Here is a 22,214-nt window from a genome sequence, read left to right as displayed (position 1 = left end):
AAAAATGTATCACATGACCCCAGAGATAATGTGTACCGGGTTCTGGACAAAGCCATATGTGGGTCCACGGGGTAAAATACATATTGATTTGGGGGTCCTTGGTGCTAGGGTACCTGCTAAGTTCATTCACACGGTCCCGCCCTCCCTGATATGATTAGCTGGGGTTCACGATCAAACCAGTAAACCTGAGCGTGATTGGAGCGGTCGATATGAATTGATGTTTTTGTCTGGGTTTCCAAATTGCCCACAATCGACCGAAAAGACCCTCGGGATCGACTGATCGAACGCAGAGACATGGAAGCCCACCCCCTGGCCTGAGGCATGGAAATATTGTTATTGATTTTACAATTATGGTGCTTTTTACTGTTGAAATATAACGCGTAAACCCTTTTATAATCACCAACATTTTGTAATTGACTTTCCAGATTTGTTGTTCTAATTGTAACTGATTACGGTTACTGTACATTACTTCCCAACCATGTCCATACATGTATAATTTATACAACATGTGAATTTTTAGGTATTCTTGTCCAATTTTATGTCATTTGTAAAGATACCTACATATCTTGTATTTTCTGCATTAGAAATACATACAATGCATATGCTACGGTATGATGTCATTTTATTTTCAAATTGACACATTTTAACCCATTAAGACCGGGAGCGCATCTGTGTCATTTTTAGATTTCTTTGGCTATTCAAAAATAGCAGATATACAAGCTCATAGCGCGGGACTCGGTGCCGCGCTATGAGCTTGTAGATCTGCTATTTTTGAATAGCCAAAGTAAGATAATGGTTAAAGTGGTTACACAGATGCGTTCCCGGTCTTAATGGGTTAAACATTTACACAGGTAAATACATGGATGAATGTAACATAATTAGAGTTCGAAGACAAAACAAAACAAAAAGCAACAAGACCTTTTCCCCTTACGCAGTCGTTTTCCCTGGGACCCATTTGAATGACTAGCTGTGGGCGCCTGGACTGATTCCATCAAACAGTTCGACATCATCACTGGTTACGATGATATCATGAACAAGAGATGGTGACTCAGTACCCGCTGCTTTTAAATTGCTCTGTTTTTCTCCAAGCATCCCACTTTAACCACGCACACAAATCTGTGATTTTATACCCTGCGAGTATTGATATCTGCTGGATATGTTTCCCTCCTGCACAAGAAGCATTTTTGCCTTCTGCATTTTCACGGTGAAACACCAGCGTGCAACATATACTGTATAAATGAGGCATATCTATATAGGCTGATCATTTTCACCTCTGACAAGGATTATTTTAACTCGTCCTCCTTATTGGACATATTGTTATCTTTTTGTTCGGACTTGAATAACACTAGACAAAGACTTAACTTGATAAAACGTAGCACTAGATAAACATGGACGCCTTAACAGACAACGTCACACTGATAAGAACCAGTATGCGCGCGCAGGTTGGCAGCAAAATAACCCCACCGCTCGCAAGATGCAATGTTAAAGTGGTCACAGCCTCACGCGTAAAAATTCATCCCGCCAAACTTTCAGATGCTGTTTTTCTCCCAGTATGGAGGAAGAATGCTTAGGATTTTTATTGTGATCTCTCGCTCTTGAAATATATAATCCTTGGTTTCTGTTGTGTGTAAACAATAATAACAATTCAAAGCCGTTGTCCCCTAAACCCCACCTCCAGTGGCTGTCATAAGAACAGAGGGAGCGCTCTATGATCATGGCACCAGAACCTGCTTGACTCGCACAGCTGCAGCCGGTCAAGCCTAATTTATGCTCCATCCCGCCATCGCGCGCAGAGAACGGCCGAGAATAGCAGACCTCCAAGCTCACAGCAGTCGCATCTGCGACGCGGTTGTGAGCTTGTATGTCAGCTGTTCTCGGCACACAATACTGTTGCGCGATGAAGTATATATGTCTCGCTAGGGCACACCCCACTAGCCAACACACAAGAGGAGGTTGAATGAACTGAAACCAGCGCACCCCAAAACAGCAGGTTTGGGGATCTGTTGGGAATTGATTACATGAAACAGTCACCTCCAGTCTCAATGTTTATAAACAAATAATTGGTCTATTGCAAGGAGAACAATGCGAACATGACACTCACAGCCACAACATAGAACGACACTGGTTCTATGTCACAAATTAGCCAGCAATGTTATTTGAGCACAGTCTTTATAGTCTCTAGGCTCATCAGCCAGACCAGGCTCAGCTGGCAACCACAGGTGAGTTCACTCAGGGCAATCCGGGAGGGCACTATAAGAGAATGACCATGACAATCCGGGCCTTACCACAATTACATTTCTGCTGCTTGTACCTGTATGAGTAGTGACTAATAAACCTTACATTTTAGGCATTTAGCAGGTTCTGTTATCCAGAGTGACTGTACAATAAGCAAAATAAACACATACATTAAATGCAGAGAGACAGTTTAGTCAGTGCCTCAGTAAGCAAGGGTCACAGGTAAACCAAGAACCTCAATAGCGCGCTATCTAAATTACATTTCTAATATTGTAGCGAAGAAATAACAAGCCTAAGTAGCAAAAACATGAGAACCAAGATATGTCTGCGTGGCCGTGGTATCTAGGTCAAGTTCTAAGGGCTGAAGTGGAGTCTGAAGAGGTGAGTCTTCAGATTACGGTGGAAAATTGGGAGTGAGTCTGCAGTTCTTCCTTCTTGACTCTTGAGTGTTTCTTGGCTACTATGGCAACCCAACTTACTTTCACAATGATAATAACAACATAGGAACGTCACATCATTTCCTTTCTTGCTCTCAGGCGCGCGGGAAGTACTTAATAGCCAGGGGGGCTGAGCGTCGGGGGAATCCGCTTGACACATGCACGCGTGCGCAGCGCGCGTGCATGTGTCCCGTCCGCGCGCGATTTTTTTGCGGGTTCGGGTCGAAAAATTTGCGGTTTTGGGTGGGTTTTGGCACTTTATTTCCTTTACTTTATTTCGGTTTTAGGGTTAGGGTTACGTTATTTCATTATTTTAATTAAATTTAAATGTAATAAAAAAACATTTTTTTAAATCCCTTCCAATAACCAGGGGGACTGCAGCCCCCGTAGCCCCCCCCTTCCCGCGCCACTGTTTGCTCTCAATCAGAGGTTTTCATCTGTATAAATTACAGTATAACACATTTGGTGGTACATTATGTGTCTGGGGAAAGAAAATCATCTCTTTTGATGGAGCTGAGAAAATGTTTGTTCTACAGTATGAGATGCTGATGAGAAAATCTCTGTCGATCTGAAACCTTGTATGTCCAGATATGTTACTTTTCAGGAAATGGGAATAATTAACCTGTGCGCCAGTGGATCTAATACAGCGTTGCTGTCGGGTGGAAACCTTTTATCTCCATATTATATATTTATATTATATATTTTTTTATGTTTTTGTGTAAATGAATGCCCTACTTAATCATACAAGAGTGTCGCACAAAAAAAAGAGAAGCTCACAACGCTTCACATTGCAACGCGTTGTGAGCTTGTAGATCAGCTATTTTCACTATTTTAAAATGTTTTTTAAATAATAATAAAAAAGGAATGGTTTTGGACATAGAAGCAACAATAGTTATTATTTAGTTACAAGCCACATGGCGAAAATTTAAGTTAAAAAATAGCAGATCCACACAAGCTCACAATGCGTCTCATCGCCATGTGTTGTGGGGCTTATGAGATCGGCTGTTTTCGACACTGTCAAGCGACAAAGTATAAAATAAGGCCTTGGTTGATGAAAAAGAAAAAGTCTTTGAAGATGAAACATGGAGATAGCAGGTTTCTGCCAGACGGCAACAAATCATCGCTTGTTAGAGCTGACAAAATGTTTGTCCTAGAAGATGCCGATAAGAAATAATGCACCGATAGGAAATGTCGTGATAAGGAAACATAAACAATAACACCTTTTTTTGAAACGCTTACCCACTTTCTCGACATGTTGTGGCTGTTAGTTCGTCTCCGTTTGCTTTTCTCAGGGAAAAGAAAAGAAAACAACCTTGAAATATAGTCGCATATTTGGGGATGTGTGTGTGTGCGTGTGCGTGTGCGTGTGCGCATGCACGTGCGCGTGTGTGTGTGTGGGGTACCACACAGCTCCCCTAGCCAACAGCCAAGTTTGACTTTATATCCATGTGCTTTCTTTCTCACACCTAGTTGAGTTCCAAAGCTTCGTGGGGAGGCTGCCAACCCATTACGCCGTAAACACATCCGTCGTCGAGCACTTGTGGCGAACGGACAGCTACCTGCTCCAGCGCTACAGACAGCTGGAGACCGCCAGCAGCCAGCTATTCGCCAAGGCACGCCGCTCGGCTAACAAGCTCTTCAGCCTGAGCAGGAGATGCCGCACGCAGCCCAAAATAGTCCTGCAGAGGGAGAGGTGAGAAAGCGAGGGAGGGAGGGGGAAAAGGGGGGGGGGGGAGTGTTTATGGAGGGCAGAGGTAGCAGTTAACCCAAGGTGCTCCCCCCGAAAAACTTTATAATTGTGAAGATGATTTATGCGGCAGGCACTTGCAAGAAAGGCAGCGGAGCGGGAAGGAAGGCACTTTTTTGCGAAAATTGGAGAAGAGCTCGTTTTTTGGGGGGGAGGGAGGGGGGTGTGAGGTGAGAAGTGCTGACAGGAGGGAGGTGTTTTTTTTTTGTTTTTTTTGCATTCCACAGGGGGAAAGACAAACGTTGTCGGACCCCAACGCGACACGCCGGCATTTTCACTGATACGGCAGCACCCGCGGGTGCCAAACGCATTACAGTTAATGTCGCGTCTAAAATAGCTTGTCTTAACCCATTGAGACCAGGAACGTGTCTGTGTTATTTTATAGATTTCTTTGGCTAATTAAACAAATTGCAGATCTACAAGACTCATAGCGTGGCACTGCAGATCTGCAAACCTTTGAATATAGTATATCTTTTTAAAGCAAACATTTTAAACTCAAATCTTTACTTCTGGGGATTCTACAAATATCTTCTAAATCCTAATAGTTTTTTTGAAAAAAACTTATGTTGCTATATCAGTGGTTCTCAAACTTTTTTCATATCAAGGACCCCCAAAATGGAATGTATTTGGCCGCCACAAAATATTTTGTTCCAGGGACCCCCCAGAAGCAAAGATTTGGGTAAAAACAAATTGCTTAAAAAAATTATATTCAAAGATTTGCAGACATTTTCACGATTTTTCAAAAAATAACAGATCTACAAGCTCCGCCGCTATGAGCTTGTAGATGACAAACGATGCTCTCCCGGTCTTAAAGGGTTAACAAGTCAACTTTCACAGTTTCGCAGGTATAGTTTTATTTCCCGCATGAATCCACATCCAGGTTTGTGACCTGCGGCGCTACACGATTCTCTAATGTGCTGGTTTCTCAACGTGGGACCTCCGGGGACCCAGCGCCATTAGTCCTTGAGGGGGTTTCCAGAGGGTCCCCAGCTAAATAATTGATAGTTAGGAACCAAATGGGGCCCGAAGGGTCTGTAACTCGAGTGTACAAATGGAACCAAACGGACCCTTGCAGGCCTGTAACTCAGAGAGTGTACGAATGCAATCGCTGCTCTGCTGAATACATGAATAAACAGCAGTTCTTTCCTTACTGTTTACGGCAGCTGTTTCAGCGCCACTATACCTATACCTGGATTCTCGGTTTCCTATAGCCTATCAGAGGTCAGTTTGATCATAACTTCCTTCTGATTCATCCCTCTCCCCGGAACAACTCCATTTTGATAGCTTATTTCTAGGAGGAAATTAACCCATTAAGACCGGCGGGAACGCATCTGTGTGTCATTTTAAGATTTCTTTGGGCTATTCAAAAATAGCAGATATACAAGCTCATAGATGAGCTATGAGCTATGAGCTTGTAGATCTGCTATTTCTTTTGAAAAATCGTTAAAATGTGTGCACGTTTTTGAATATATATATTTTTAAAGGGAACATTTTTAACTCAAATTGTTGCTTCTGGGGGATTCTACAAAAGTCTTCAGTTGAAAAAACTTATGTTGCTATAATATCAGTGGTTCTCAAACGTTTTTCATGTCAAGGACCCCCAAAATTATATGTATTTGGCCGCGGACCCCCATCTCAAAATATGTTGTTCCAGGGACCCCCAGAAGTTGTAAGAGAGTCAAAAATGTTAGCTTTAGAAAATATATATTCATAAATATTTGCTCAAACTTCCACGATTCTTCAAAAACAGCAGATCTGCCCGCTCGTAGCGCGGCACTCGGTGCAGCACTATGAGCTTGTAGATCTGCTATTTTTGAATAGCCAAAATAATGGTTAAAGTGGTTACACAGATGCGTTCCCGGTCTAAAAGGGTTAAGTAAATGACGCGATCCATCAGCCCCGCAGTCAAAGGCAGGCCCTGCATGCCCCCCCCGTCCGCAATCCAATTACATTTCTTTATCACACCTCTACCCGCTCATAAAAAGGCAACTTGATGGCGCTTTAGAATTATTAGATAAGACCAACCTTTACCCCTCTCCCGTGTTCCCTTGGAACAATATTGAGAAGTTCAAATGTTTATTTTTTTTGTGGGAGTGGAGGGGGGGGGGGGGGGGGGGGTGTTCTCGCTGCGATCGCGTCTTTATTGGGTTGTTGTTACTGTGCCATATTATATGGAGGAGAAGGAATGGAGAAGATTGTGATGCAAGACATGGAAAAGATGGGGTATAGGGAGAGATAAATATTGTGTGTGTGTGTGTGTGTGTGTGTGTGTGTGTGTGTGTGTGTGTGTGTGTGTGTGTGTGTGTGTGTGTGTGTGTGTGTGTGTGTGTGTGCGTGCGCGGCTCTCATTCACCCATTGTAACCCATCTGCCCACTCGACGGGATTTGGTGAGATTAAAAAAGTTTATTTTCATCTGATTTGGCGCCGCTAACGACAGCTGAGCCTCTCTGAGCTCAGGTTGGCAAACAATGCAGGAGCAATTTAGTCTCTCTGCTTGAAAGGACTGCGTTCATTCTGGAGTATACACGCAGCAGCGAGCTGATTTGGCAAAAGCATTAATTCATTCCCACTGTACATTCATGAAAACATAATGAGGGAGCAAAAAATTAACCCATTGAGACCGGGGGACGCTTCTGTGTCGTTTTAGATTTCTTTGGGCTATTCAAAAATATCAGATCCACAAGCTCGTAGCGCGGCACCGAGTGCCGCGCTACGAGCTTGTAGATCTGCTATTTTGGGTAAAACGTGAACATGTGTGCAAATCTTTGAATATATACATTTTTAAAGTGAACATTTGTAACTCAAATCTTTGCGTCTGCGGGGGTCCCTGGAACTACATATTTTGAGATTGAGGGTCCGCTGCCAAATACATATAATTTGGGGGGGGGTCCTTGACATGAAAAAGTTTGAGAACCACTGATATTATAGCGACGTAGGTTTTTGTCAGAAAACTGCATTAGGATTTAGATGACATGTTGTAGGAATAGGAACCTCAGGTCTTAACGGGTTAAACCCAGCAGTAAATTGCGCGTCTCTTCTCTCCCAATATGGCAGGAAGTCAAAACCCCCCGAGGTGAAAGGAAAGTAACAGACTTGTCTTTTTTTTGTTTGCCCCCCCACACACACACACACACAGGCGCCTGCGCTTCTGGCTGAACTACATCCTGTCCATCCTGTACTGCAGCGAAAACAACCAGATCGGCGCGTACAGCGCGGAGACACGGAGCTGCTCCTGCCCGTACCACTACCCGCCGTGCCAGGGCGTCGTCCCCTGCGGCGTCGGCGACGGCCCCCGCTGCGCCTCCTGCTCGGCCGAGAACCGCACGCGCTGCTCGGCCTGCAACCCCGGGTTCGCGCTGGCGCAGGGCGCCTGCCGCCCGGCCGTGCCCGACCCCACCGACCCCTACCTGGGCCTGGAGAGCGACCGCGACCTCCAGGACCTCGAGCTGCGCTTCCTGCTGGCGCGGCGCGACCCCCGCCTCGCCCTGCACGCCGTGTTCGTCAGCAACGACGTGCGCCTCGGCGCCTGGTTCGACCCGGCGTGGCGCAAGCGGATGCTCCTGGCGCTCAAGAGCAACCGGGTCAAGTCCGGCAACCAGCGCCTGCACATGCTCCTGGGCGTGGCGCTGCAGGTAATAATAATAATAATAATAATACATCAGACTTATATATCGCTTTTCTAGTACCCAATGTCGCTTTACAAAACAGCTTAAAGACTATTTTATTAGGAGAAAAGAAAACAAAGAAAAAGAAAACATTAAAAGGTAAAACAAAAGGCTAAGACTTGTCTTAGAGGACGAAAGTGAGGTTTGGTTAGGTCTGGGCAGGGAAAGCGAGTCTAAAGAGGTGGGTTTTGAGGGAGGCTTTGAATACGGCAAGAGTGGGGGCAGCTTTGATGTCGGGTGGGAGTGGATTCCAAAGGGTGGGGGCCGCAACTGAAAATGCCCTGTCACCCCAGGTGCGTTTTTTTTATTTACTTACAGGTGTGCCTCACCAAGAACAGCACGCTGGAGCCGGCGCTGTCGGTGTTCGTCAACCCGTTCGGCGGGAGCCACTCGGAGAGCTGGGTGATGCCCATCGGGCAGCACGGCTACCCCGACTGGGAGAGGACCAAGCTGGACGTCCCGCTGCACTGCTACAACTGGACGCTGACCCTGGGCAACAGGTGGAAGAGCTTTTTCGAGACGGTTCACTTCTACCTGAGGGGCCGCACGAGGGACCCCGGGGCGGCGGCGGCGGCGACGACGGGGCCAAACGTCGCCCGGGTACCTGGAAACGGCACCGCGGAGGCCCCGGAGGCAGCGGCAGAGCCCAACATGGGCTACATGAAGGTCAACAGCATGCAGTTGTTTGGGTACAGCATGCACTTCGACCCCGAGGCCATCCAGGACCTGATCCTGCAGCTGGACTACCCGTACACTCAGGGATCGCAGGACTCGGCCCTGCTGCAGCTGGTGGAGCTGCGCTACCGGGTCAACCGCCTCTCGCCGCCGGGCGCCCCGCCCGTGGACCTGTTCGCCTGTCTGCTCCGGCACCGGCTCAAGCTGTCCGGCGCCGACGTGGCGCGGATACTCGCCGCCCTCCAGGCGTTCGGCGCCAGAACTCAGCCCAACTCTGTGGAATACGAGGCGACCAAACTCTGTAGTTAACCCATTGAGACCTGAAGCCGATTCTACATGTCTCCTGAATCCCAACGGTTTGCTGAAAAACGTGTGTTTCTATATCAGTGGTGCTCAAACTTTTTTTATGTCAAGGACCCCCAAAATGATATGTATTTGGCCGCGGACCCCCATCAAAATATTTTGTTCCAGGGACCCCCCGGAAGCAAAGATTTGAGTTAAAAATATTCGCTTTAAAAATATATATATTCAAAGATTTGCACACATTTTCAAGATTTTTCAAAAATAGCAGATCTACAAGCTCATAGCGCGGCACTCGGTGCCGCGCTATGAGCTTGTATATCTGCTATTTTTGAATAGCCAAAGTGTAAAATAAAGCTTTTTAGCTCAAATCTAAAAATGACACAGTTCCAGGTCTTAATGGGTTAATGGGGCGGGCGTGGCGTGCCCCCCCCGCCCCCTTTGTTTCATGTTTTGTACCGTTTACCTTGCTACTTTGACCATGTCTGCCTCATATAGCCTATATCTTTTGCCGGCTGGAACTATTTGTGTCGATTTGTGTATCGTTCCCGCTTTGTTGTACATAACATGCAATTAAATTTGATGTTTTTATCTCTCAGATTCGCAGATTCATACTGCTTTTTGTGGTATGTTATTTTTTGCCATTGCAAATATTTAGGCCTGCCCTCGATTATTCGAATAGTCGACTAATCAGTCGAGGGGTGTCTGAGTCGACTGCCAATCTCTTAGTCGAATTATTATTATTTGTAATTATTCGACTGAGGGATTGGCCTAGTTTGTTATATTAATTAAAGGTAGGGTCAGTGATTTGCAATTATTCAAATAATTGCAAAATGGGTCTATATTCTGATAGTACTCAATGCTAAGGAGTGTTTGTTCAGTAAAAGGAGTCTCCTTGTCTCTCCAGCTCTTTATAAAACAGAAAATGCATTTTCGTTTCATTTCCAATTTTATCCAATCAGGATAGAGAATTCAATCAGGATATAGATTAAACAAGTGAAATTGGAATGAGCAGGCAAAATTGGAACTGGAACACTATACAAATGAAGCTTAAAAATGAGTACTTTCTCCTGATTGGCTGAGATTTTGACACCTACCAAAAAATGGATTTTCTGTTTATTAAAGAGCTGGAGAGACGGGGAGACTCCTGTTACTGAACAAACACTCTATAGCAATGATTACTATCAGAATATAGTGCTTTAACCTTTTAACAAAATACTTTCTGTTTTAACCCAAAAATATCACTTACCCTACCTTTAACTAATAGTTTGCAAAAAATAGGATATAAATCTTGATTTATTGGGAGAAACCAAGCAAGTATTATGTTAAATCAGACAATAAGCACCCCTACAGCCCAAATGGAATGTTCCTCTGTTGCATAACATTTTTTTTTTTTTTTTGCATGATTTGACTGATTCCACTGCCAATCTCAGTCTAATCATAAATCCTTAGTCGGGGACAGGCCTGCAAATATTACAATATCACATAATTGTGGAGTCATTGCTCCAAAATCACTATCTTGGATAAGATATATCACACCGTCTTTGTTGCAGTTGTTGCTATACAGCTACGGTACACTTAGTTGACTGGAGTCCCCCGTGGGGTCGATGCTAGGCTTTTGATTGATTGAATACTTTCCTAACACGCTGCAAACAGTTACAATTTAACAAGCTAAGCTAAAAGGATAACAGAACAAGGGCTTGTTGCAATCCTTTTTTCCCTCTACACCAAAAGCTTCTATGAGCTTGTAGATGGATGCCCCCCCCCCCCCCCCACCCAGGAATAGAGACGCTGTAGGGCTCGTGCGGGTCAACGTTCTTCGGTAAATAATTTACTACGCCCCCCCGGGAAGATAAGAGTTGCGTTGTGTTTGCCCAGCATCTGGAGGGTGCTGAACAACAAGGTCTCCATTCTCCGCTGAGAGGAGGAGAAGGCATTGGCGGTGATTGCCAAGTCGGTCCTGAGAGAGAGAGGGGGGGGGGCAGCCTTCCTCTGTTGTCAGTGGTGGAAGAAGTACTCGGATATTTTACTTAAGTAAAAGTAGTAATACTACAATATTAAAATACTCAGTTACTAAGTAAAAGGCCTGTGTTCACAATGTTACTCGAGTAAAAGTACAAAAGTATTGGCATACAAATGTGCTTAAAGTACCAAAAGTAAAAGTACTAAAATATTTGAAAATAGCCGATCTCCAAGCTCACAACGCATCGCGACGCGTTGTGAGCTTGGAGATCGGCTATTTTCAAATAGAACTAGGTATAAAATATGGCTGAAGTGGTTAATGTATGTTTTATAATGTAATCATTTATATCTCCAAAGTAACTAGTAACGGAAGTTTTCAAATAATTGTAGTGGAGTAGAAGCACAATATATGCCTCTGAGATGTAGAAATACTCCAGTAAAGTACAAATACCTCAACATTGTACTTAAGTACATGTACTTAGTTACTTTCCACCACTGCTGCTTCCTCTGTTGCTCTCTCCCGTGTGACTGCCCTGGCCCTGCCATTCAGTCTTACTGTGATGGATGAGCCCGGGAGGCGTGTGGAGACATGTCCAGCATCACACAGCAGGAGACTGGAGGTACCGGTGACAAGCAGAGAGTTCTCTCTCCCCCGACACCACAGTGCTGGGAGAAGTAATCAGGTTTTTCCACTAACACAGCATTACCACTGTATAAAAAATACCCTTTTAAAAGTCCGGGGTATTCAGAATTTGACTTTGAGTAAAAGTACAAATGCATTGGCATCAAAATATACTGGCGGTACCATGGTAACGCTCTGACAAAACCTTTTCGAAAATAGCTGATCTGCAAGCTCACAGCTAGAATGTGAGCTTGTTGATCGGCCATTGTCGACGAGCCGAATTATAAAATGGAGCTTATAAGTGGTATATGTTTTGTAATAATGATCAAAATCCACAAAGTGACTTTGTGACTAAATCTGACAAGTGCAAAATATGACATGTAGTGGAGTAGAAATATTAAGTATCAGAAAATGGAAATACTCGAGTAAAGTAAATCGTCTCTGTCGGGTGGAAACCTCATTATGTCCAAAACTGCTGCTTTTCGGGATTCAAATTCAAAAAATAGCCACAGCAGCAGATCTACAAGCTCAAAACGCGCTTCGAGCTTGTAGATCTAGTGCTTTTGATGCTTTCGTGTCACGCTGTATCAGTATGATCAAGTAGGGCGCTAATTTACGACACGAAAAGTTAAAATACGCAACGAAGCGTATACCTCAACGTTGCACTTTACAGCACAGTACTCGAGTAAATGTATTTAGTTACTTTCCTCCACTGCCCCCCACACCTCAGGCGCGGCGGCGCTGGAGGCTCAGTGTAAAGAGGCTTCGGCATCGCGTCTCTCCGTCCGTCCGGAGGAAGGCGAGAGGCGTAAAGTCCTCCAGAGAGCCCCCTCGTCCACTTGATTTGATTTGACCTAGCGTCTAATGGAGCTTGTTATTGCGCAGTCTGAAGCCTCATCAAGATTCACCAGACATTTTCTCTCCTGAGGTTTTAAGTGAGAAGTGCTTTTGCACTCACTCCTCCTCCTTGCATATGCCGCGGCTCAAAATGAATGCTAAAAGATGGGACTTGTTGACACGTTTTAAACAGCGAGGCTAGACGACCGCCACCACCCCCACCAAGTTTTGCCAGCTTAGAAACCGGCTGAAACAGGCTGGAGCGAGTCTAGATACAAAGCTGAAGAAATTAAGCAAAATGGCATGCAAAATTAATCTGTTTTTCACTGCATTTGAACAGTGATAATGTCAGTAGAAGCAGCAGCAGAACCACCACATTGTAGCCTACTGTGTATTTTTTATTTATTAGTTGTTGTTGTTTTTTTTTTTGGGGGGGGGGGCTTTTCTGTCTTTATTTGGATAGTACAGTTGGGATAGACAGGAAACAGGAGAGAGAGACAGGGAGAGGCACGCAGCAAAGGCCGTCGGGCTCAGGAATCAAACCTGTGACTCGCATTAGAGCCTATATTGTGTGGTATACGCGCCACAACCACCAGACCACCGGTGCCCACACTATTTATTAGATTTAAGGCATTTCTTCTATAGGCCTACTGACAGAGTTGAGAAAAGCCTGTGTTTATAATCCGTCGCGCCTTGCAGCAAAAATAGCCGATGTGGACACAGCGCATTGTCAGCTTATAGACTGGCTATTTTCAGCGTGTGACACCGGGCACGCAACTATAAGTCTAACTGAGGCTAAAGAGGGTTGGAGAGAATGTGGACGTCTTTAGACAGGTTGTGAGCGGGACTAAGAGTCCCATGTGGTAGTGACTATGAACCTACCGGTGTTTCTCAACATCTGGTCCGAGGACTACTAATGGTCCAAATGGACACTTACGGGTCTGTAACTAAAATGCTTACTCACCAACCTGCCCTGTCAAGTAGAGTTCTATAGACTGTAGTACGCAGGGTTCCATTTGTAAAGAAAAAATCACACCCTGTGTGAAGGTAGCGGCGCCTTTGATACATTTTGTCATCGATATGTGTTTATAATGTGTTGATAGCCATGTGTCACGTGAAGCTTGACCAATCACTTTGTTGACGGGTCTGACCAATCAGAACGTTGACGGTGAACACGGACAAAGTCAGGTATAGAGCAGGATCCGCTAGCGCCGCTAAAAACTGAGGAGGCATTTTCTTACCCACAAATTGTCTCATCATGCCCTGTGAGCCTACAGATAAGCTATTTTTGCTATTTATTTAAAAAAAAATACAACATTTTTGAGAGATTTTGGCATAATTTGCCAAAATATTTCACTTTTTTTTGTTTTTGTTTTTTTGACAAGATTTAATCTTGACACTTTCTGACAAAACTGCCCAAAATAAGGACGTGGGGTGAATGTGGTTGGCATACATTGTTTATTAAATTGTAAAATTGTGATATCATCACACATACATGCAGAGGCATGGGTCAAAATCTAACCCTGACGGTTATGAAATGCTAGTGAGTGAGGACTATAATGGAACGGGTCATAGAAAAGGTTTCATCTCATGGGTTAACCCATTGAATCCGGGAACGCATGTCTGTCATTTTAGATTTCTTTGGCTATTCAAAACTAACAGATATACAAGCTCATAGCGAGTGCCGCGCTATGAGCTTGAAGATCTGCAATTTTTTTTTAAACGTGAAAATGTGTGCAAATCTTTCATATACATTATTCAAAGCGAACATTTGTGAAATATTTTGTTCCAGGAACGCCCAGAAGCAAAGATTTGTTTTAATGTTCCCTTTGAAAAATATATATAGCCTATATACTCAAAGATTTTCACAACTTTTCACGATTAAAAAAAAAATAGCAGATCTCATAGCTCATAGCGCGGCAGTCGGTGCCGCGCTATGAGCTTGTATGTCTGCTATTTTTAAATAGCCAAAGAATGACAGAGGTGTATTAAGTTCATAAAAAGCATTTTTAATCATTTACATAATCATCATCTGGGGCCTTGATTGGATCACTGGAGCACGCGAGAAACACAAAGTTGGTTTGTTGTGCACGGCCAATTTGCAGTTTGGAAGTTGTTTTAAATTGGGCGTGCGGCCCATCTCCTCGAGATCATTTTGAGAAAGTGTTTTATTTTGCGGTTCGTTGCATGTTTTATTCAGTAGGCGTAGACCTAAATTGAATTCGCCTGGGCAAGTTAATTGACCGGGCACTATCAGAGTGGTGGGTTCGCTTTGATTGACTGGAAAAGGTGTCGCTCTCTGCATTTCAATAGAAAACAATTAAAACTAAAACAAGACTGTGTAAACAAAATTTGCACTGTCACCCATGTGTAACAACCGTTCATTGGCAACTCTACTCTACTCTAGGTGCTGAAACTTTTACCTGACACTTGTACGACAAAGTAGGGCTTTAATTTACGGGGGAAAACAACATAAAAGTTTAAATATGGATATACACGGATTCCACCCGACAGTGACAATATGGCAGGTGTTTGGGATTATTACTAATAACGACAGCAATTTGTGATAATTATAAAATAGAGGTTTTGACTCGGATCAATTCGCGTTGCACACAGTTCCAGATGGCTTCTTGTAAGCATAGATGAGAAACTATGTTTTTTTTTTTGTGATCAGAAGGCTTAATTAATTCATGAGGTTTTAGTATTCAATGTTTTTTTTTTCTTTTTTCTTTCAAAGGACAGCATCTCCCACCATGTTAAAAAAAGAAAAGAAAAATAATGCTTTGATAAGTTGGTGTATCTAATGTACTTTTTTTCCCCTTGGGAGCTATTTCACAAATCCCTTTTGACAGCTGCAATGGAATAGAAAATATTAATGACAAAAAATGTCGACACAGACAAAATGCTTTTTAACCCTTTAAGACCGGGAGAAGCATCTGTGTCATTTTTAGATTTGACCTAAAAAAGCATTATTTTACACTTTGGGCTATTCAAAAATAGCAGATATACAAGCTCATAGCGCGGCACCGAGTGCCGCGCTACGAGCTTGTAGATCTGCTATTTTTGAGAAATCGTGAAAATGTGTGCAAATCTTTGACTATATATTTTTAAAGTGAACATTTGTAACTCAAATCTTTGCTACTTCGGGGGGGTTCCTGGAACAACATATTTTGAGATGATGGTCCGCGGCCTAATACATAATCATTTTGGGTGGTCCTTGACATGAAAAACGTTTGAGGACCACTGATATAGCAACATACGTTTTTTTCAAAAAGCTGTTAGGATTTAGAAGACATTTGTATAGAATCCCCCAGAAGCAAAGATTTGAGTTAAAACATGTTTGCTTTAAAATATATATATTGAAAGATTTGCAAAAATGTTCACGATTTAAAAAAAATAGCAGATCTACAAGCTCATAGCGCGGCACTCGGTGCCGCGCTATGAGCTTGTATATCTGCTATTTTTTAATAGCCCAAATGAATCTTAAAATTACACAGATGCGTTACCGGTCTTAACCGGTTAAAGGCAGCAGTGGCTAGCCAAAAGCAGATAGCGGCAACAGTTAGTAATGGAACCCTTTGATGTTCCAAGCTGTGGCTATGATTGCGGGGAACGGTCAGTGACGCAGAACAAGTCAATGAACGGCCGCGTGGAAGGAACCATGGCTACACCGAGAACGGGATTAGGTTTAGTTGGCAGCCTAGTTTGCTTTCAACTTCAATTACGGGCTGAGTTCAGAGATGTGTTTATTTGAACGCTAATAGCAGTGGGATACCCTGTAGTACTTGCATTTCCTGGGAGGCTACGTGCTTGTTTTGGCTTAATTTTCATTTACGTTTTTTTTTTTTTTTTCAGCGGAGGCAACAGGATGCTGTGTGTGCTCAGTCAAGTCTCATGTTCAATATCCTTGTTTGCCGGATTGTAGATTTAATTGGATGCATTGATGTTTCAATCTAAAGCACCCTCCCATTCAGGCTTTTTATTGTCTGTTGGATTTCACACTCTAACACGGTGACTTGTTTTTATTTTTGAGCCACCTCTGGAAAATATTTTACAACACTTGAATTCAAAGCAAATGTCCTTTAAATCCCGTTAAATCCCTTTAAAGTCCTGGTGGCCAAAGCTTTATAGCTGGAATGCCTCCTAGCAACACTGAAATTGAGAGATATTGACATTGTTGGAAATTCAAGAGTACGTCTATACACAGCTATAGGAGAGCACTATTATTGGGGCTCCTTGCCATTGCAGCAACATGACAAAATAGAAGAAAAAAAATTAGTAACAATAGTAATACTGATAAATACAATACAATATAAACCGCACACTATGGATGGATCAGTGTGGTTATTGGTTGGTTCAATAAACCCGCCATTTTCACTTTCACTGTTTTTCAAAAAAATCTACAAGCTTACAATGCGTTGTGTGAGCTTGTAGATTTGCTATTTTCAAAAGAATCTAGAAAAAAAATTGAAAACATTTGTATATTTTTGTATACATAAGTATATTAATTTGGTCCATGACATGACAATGTTTCAGAACCTGAAAGTCTAAAGCTGTAGACCACGATCAGCTCCTTGAGAGTGAGGTCGTTCTCTCGACACCACTGCGTCGGGTCCTTGACCTCTCTCTCCCGCAGGCCGGCGTGTCATTGTCAGCGATCAGGCCTGTGTCACTGTATGTGTCGTCCGTGTGGAAATGTGAGTCCTGCCCGTCTCCTGTTAATATCAAATACTTTTACCGAGGAAGGAACGTGACGTGACAAGATGTGTGATTTCCAGCGGGATGCTTTTGTTCTATCATTATTCAAATGAGAGGAGGGGTATTCGTCATCTAGTCGATTCTGGGTCATATATCATTTTGCACACTGCGAAACACAAACGTACCAAGCGAATAAGCGACCCCCCCACAAAAAATACACATCATTCGAGCGTTTTGCACAGAGGCAGCGCAGAAGGACAAACTGTGTACAAGCAGGCATGCGCACGCGCGCGCGCGCACACACACACACACACACACACACACACACACACACACACACACACACACACACACACACACACACACACACACACACACACACACACACACACACACACACACACACACACACACACACACACACACACACACACACACACACACACGGAAAGGCAAAGGCTGAATGATTAGCAGGGGCTTTGGGTTGGCAGGCTAGTGGGCCTCGAAGGAAACACGAGTTAGACTAATGTGTGTGTCTGTTTTACAAGCATGCTGGCGGGTGGGGGGAAGCTGGGGCTCAGCGAAGGGGGGGGGGGGGGGGGGGGGAGTTTATGGAGAGAAGCTTTCCCGTGGGAAGCATCACGAGTAATGGCTGACAGTCCGTCAGAACGACCCCGGACAGCTTGCTTTAAAAGCCAAGAGAGGGAAGCCGTCCCGCGCACACGCTCGTTAGCGTTTGTGTAGTAATTGTGGCGCGCGGGTTCACTGTTTTACGACAAACAGGAGGCTCGTTGGACAAGGGCAATGAGAGAGGCTAGTGCCATTGATGATCATGTGTCGTATTAGGGTTTTAAATAGCCAAGTTCTGATTTTCAGCAACAAAGGTGTCATTTTGTTTGACATAACTGGATGGCCATATAGGTGTCATTGTCTCCGCCAGGCCGAAAGGCATGGCGAGAGAGTATGTTTTTCACCCTGTCTGTCCGTGTGCTATTCTCCGGCACCGTTGGCCCGGTCGCTGCGAAACTGTGCACACACACTCCCTGGATGCCAAATTGTTTACATGGGCCTGTTATAGCGCCACCAGGAGGCCGATTTGTGCAAAACCCATTTTTGTATATTACTCCTACAGATTTTATCCAAACATCACGCAAATCAGTACACAGTATCTCTATAGTCATGTGATCAACACGGATCTGTTAGATTTGTCATATTCCATCTTGATTGGCTAAGACTGACAACAAAAGTTTTCAGGAGTGTCCAGTTTTGAACAAAATGCCGCAAATCATGAACGCAGCGTCCGATTGTGGTGAAACTTTGCACACACATTCGCACCACGTTGAGGAAAATGCCACCCTTTTCACATTTCCCTAATATAGCGCCACCAGGAGGCCGACTTTTCTTTTTTATATTACTCCTACAAATGTTGTCCAAACATAATGCAAATCGGTACGCATTATATCTATAGTCAAGTGATCAAGATGGTTCCTTGATTGGCGAATTCCGAACATTGCTGGCCCACAATAACCTACCTGACCTGGCGGAGACCTGTGCTCCGAGGAGCACTTTTTCTAGTTTAACATGTAAGTGGCCATACTTGGGTCTAGGAGACGTTAGGGCTAGAAACGGGAATGAGGGTAGTTCTTCTTCCTTTGCCTTTCCGTCCAAATGTAGTCTGCAGAGAGCTATTAAAACCCCCATTTGATTAGCGCGATGATTTAGACAATTAAGAGTGGAGATCTGTTCTGCCCTCCATAACACGAGGAACACAGTAGATTGGGATGATGATAAGGATACCACGTAATTAAATGCCACTCCAGGGATCGCTCCACTTGCATTCCCAATGAGATCCAATCCCAAAGCACAGCGGTTCTCAAGCGTTTTTAATTTCAAGGCACCCCATAGCGGTGGTGGAAAAAGTACTCCGATATTTGACTTAAATAAAAGTATCGATACTTCAATATAGAATACTGTTACAAGGGAAAGTCCGGAATTCTACATTTACTTGAGTATAAGTAAAAAAAGTATTGGTATCAAAATGTACTTACAGTAATGTACCAAAAGTAAAAGTACCAAAATGTTTGAAAATAGCAGATCTACAAGCTCACAACGCGTCGCGAGCTTGTACTGTAGACCGGCTATTTTCAAATAGCCTGTATAAAATAGGGCTAAAGTGGTTAATGTATGTCTTATAATATAATAATTAATAATTGCAAAGTAACTAGTGTTTTCAAATAATTGCAGTGGAGTAAAAGTACAATATTTGCCTCTGAGATGTAGGGGAGTAGTAAAAGTACTGACAATTGGAAATACTCCAGTAAAGTAAAACAATACCTCAAAATTGTACATAAGTACAGTACTTGGGTACCAGTACAGGTACTTCCCCAGTGCCCCATAGTGTACAAGATGGAACCAAATAAGGGTCCATTTGGTTCCATGTGTACATTATCAGGGTGACAGTCCACTTTGAACCCGCTCAAGGAACCTTGAGGGTCCCTATATGCACCCGACGTTGAGAACCACTGGACTGGCAGGAATGTTGTTTGTGAAGTCTCAAGACATTCGAGAACAAAGCGAGTATAACGCAGGCAGCCATGATCACAACTAATGGAAAAAATAATTACACGATCACTCAAGGCACCGCATGGCAACAGGGGGGCCTCTAACCAGTGTTCTAGCCCTGAGCCTACTTTTATTCCACTGGCTTACATTAATCCATTAAAGACCGGGAACGCACCTGCGCGTCATTTTTTAAGATTTCTTTGGGCTATTTTTTTCTGGGGGTCCCTGGAACAAAATATTTTGAGATGGGGGTCCGCGGGAAAATACATTTCGGGGGTCCTTGAGATGAAAAGGTGTGCGAACCACTGATATAGCAACATAGTTTTTTTTTTTTTTTAAACTGTCGGGATTCAGAAGACATTTTATAGAATTCCCCAGAAGCAAAGATTTGAGTTACAAATGTTCGCTTTAAAAATATATATATTCAAAGATTTGCACAATATTTTCACGATTTTTCAAAAATAGCAGATCTACAAGCTCATAGCGCGGCACTCGGTGCCGCGCTATGAGCTTGTATATCTGCTATTTTTCAATAGCCAAAAGTGTAAAATCATGCTTTTTTTTAGCTCAAATCCAAAAATGACACAGATGCGTTCCAGGTCTTAATGGGTTAAAATGTGAGGCATTCATTTACAAAGGAGCAAAAAAAAAAAAATGAACAGACTGCTAAGCCGCCTCCGGGTAAACCAGGGCTCCTGTGATCGACCTGATCCACTTATTCATTTTGAATAGATTGCTGCACTCGGCAAACCAAGATAATGTTGCGTATCACTTTGCCTTCTCTCACACACACACAAAAAAGAAAAAAAAACGTCATAACAAAACAGGCGCTTCTGGGCTGTACATAAAAGCGGTGTTGAGCGGCGTTCAATTCCCAACCGCCGCGCCAAGAAAGCAACAAAGGGACCCAATTCAGCTCCTTATCCCAGTGTCTCATTATTGCCACCGAGCTTAAATGACGCAGCAACAAGGACCACGGCAGTGTGTTGCGGAAGAGATGAAAGCGGGAGGGAGCTGCAAAAAAAAAAAAAAAAGGATTCACGGATAACGCACGGCATAAACAGACCCCTTTTGCCTTGGGTTTGCACCGCCAGGGGAGTTTGGGTTTAGCTTACCCCCCCCTCCCCCTATGGAGGGCTGAAGAAAGGACGCCTGATGAGACACATATTATGTGCCACAAATGTTTGAACAACGCGACGTGTTTTTTTTTTTCATACATCTAGGGCCTTCATGCTAGGAGTCTCTCATCCTCATTACTCCATAGCCTGTGGAACGCCCCCCTCCCCCCCCGGACACCCCCCCCCCCCCACGCTTTAAGCGGTTCCACAGCTGAACACAATGTATGGTAACCCTTTAATCATAGACTTGAAAGCGGGAGGATGTTGTTGGGATGAATGGAATCGTGCCTCGACGTGCCATTACTCAAATAATCATAATCGTTGCTTCCATTTACCTGCTGTGCCTCCATGGCGATTATTACAACAGTTATGTTTCAAAAGTAAATTGCCGTACAGTACACAAAGGTATATGGCGGCTGCGTATGCAATGTGTAGCAAGTTGTTTTGGAGTCTTGCGTCATCTGCCACCCCGCACGCACAGCAGCAGTGACTGCACGCCGCGGCATTATCAACTACCGCCATCGCGGCGGCTGCTATCCTCTGCAATTATTTGAAGCGAAAGCGCCAGATAATTGCACGACAACACGATCTGACTAATCCGGGAACAGCGTTTGTGAAATTAGCATTTTGTGTCCTACTTGCATTTTGTGTCCTATGCCAGCAAAGGCAGCAAAGCCTTGTTGTTATTAACACCGAGACAGCAAATTATTGTCGTTGTTAATGGAAACCACATCTTCCATGGCGTGTATAGCCACCCCCCCCCCCCCAAAGGTGACTCCGGCTGAAGCCTTCATACATTTTTGCCTTATTAATATTTAAGATCATAAACAAACAATTAGTTCGATTCATTTATTCAGCCGTTTATGGTGACACCTCGGAGCCCGGGCAATATAGCCTCAGGGAGTTTTGCCTCCGCCATCACATTAATCAAACCGCGGCTGACTCGCACAGAAAACTGGGCATCTAGAGACCGTTTTGTGAATTAGAGAGAATAAGTTCTTCTGCAAAAAAAAAGAGGTGGGGAAAAAAAGTACTTGGAATCAGCTCTTTTTGGTCTTTAGAGACTGTTGGATTGGAAAAAGCTGCCATAACTGTGGAAGCAAGTAATCTCACAGCCTTGAGATTCTGGGAGCCCCCAATTATTGAGAGGAAATAGGCTCATCTCTGGACAGCTCTGAACCCTCACTTGGATGTACAGCAATTATGTCCTCGAAATCACAAGCCATTTGTCTCGCTAAAGACCCCGCCGCCACCTCTGCATGCACAAGTACACCACGTTGCAATTCACAGTAAATTAGATTAGGTTGTCCACTGGTTCGAGTAATGATTACCTGTTCTAATTCCAATCTAAAGCT

At 43.8% G+C, this 22,214-nt stretch overlaps 1 protein-coding gene across 1 annotated transcript in view; it reads left to right on the top strand.

The window, feature by feature from the left end:
• LOC311045833 (BMP/retinoic acid-inducible neural-specific protein 3-like) overlaps window positions 1–9,069 on the top strand; it is a gene marked incomplete at its 3' end in the record, with an annotated part of 42,119 nt that extends 33,050 nt beyond the window's left edge. Inside the window, exons 7-9 of the mRNA XM_084057887.1 lie at window positions 4,143–4,365; window positions 7,557–8,052; window positions 8,404–9,069. Coding sequence (XP_083914013.1) covers window positions 4,143–4,365; window positions 7,557–8,052; window positions 8,404–9,069 — 1,385 coding nt within the window. The remainder of the gene's footprint in view (window positions 1–4,142; window positions 4,366–7,556; window positions 8,053–8,403) is intronic.
• Window positions 9,070–22,214: the final 13,145 nt, after the last annotated feature.

The sequence above is a fragment of the Gymnoscopelus microlampas genome (genome assembly GCF_963454915.1).
Source record: "Gymnoscopelus microlampas genome assembly, chromosome: 5".
Classification (NCBI taxonomy): Eukaryota; Metazoa; Chordata; class Actinopteri; order Myctophiformes; family Myctophidae; genus Gymnoscopelus; species Gymnoscopelus microlampas.
The sequence above is the reverse complement of the archived record's forward strand: the minus strand, read 5'-3'. Positions and strand labels throughout refer to the sequence as shown.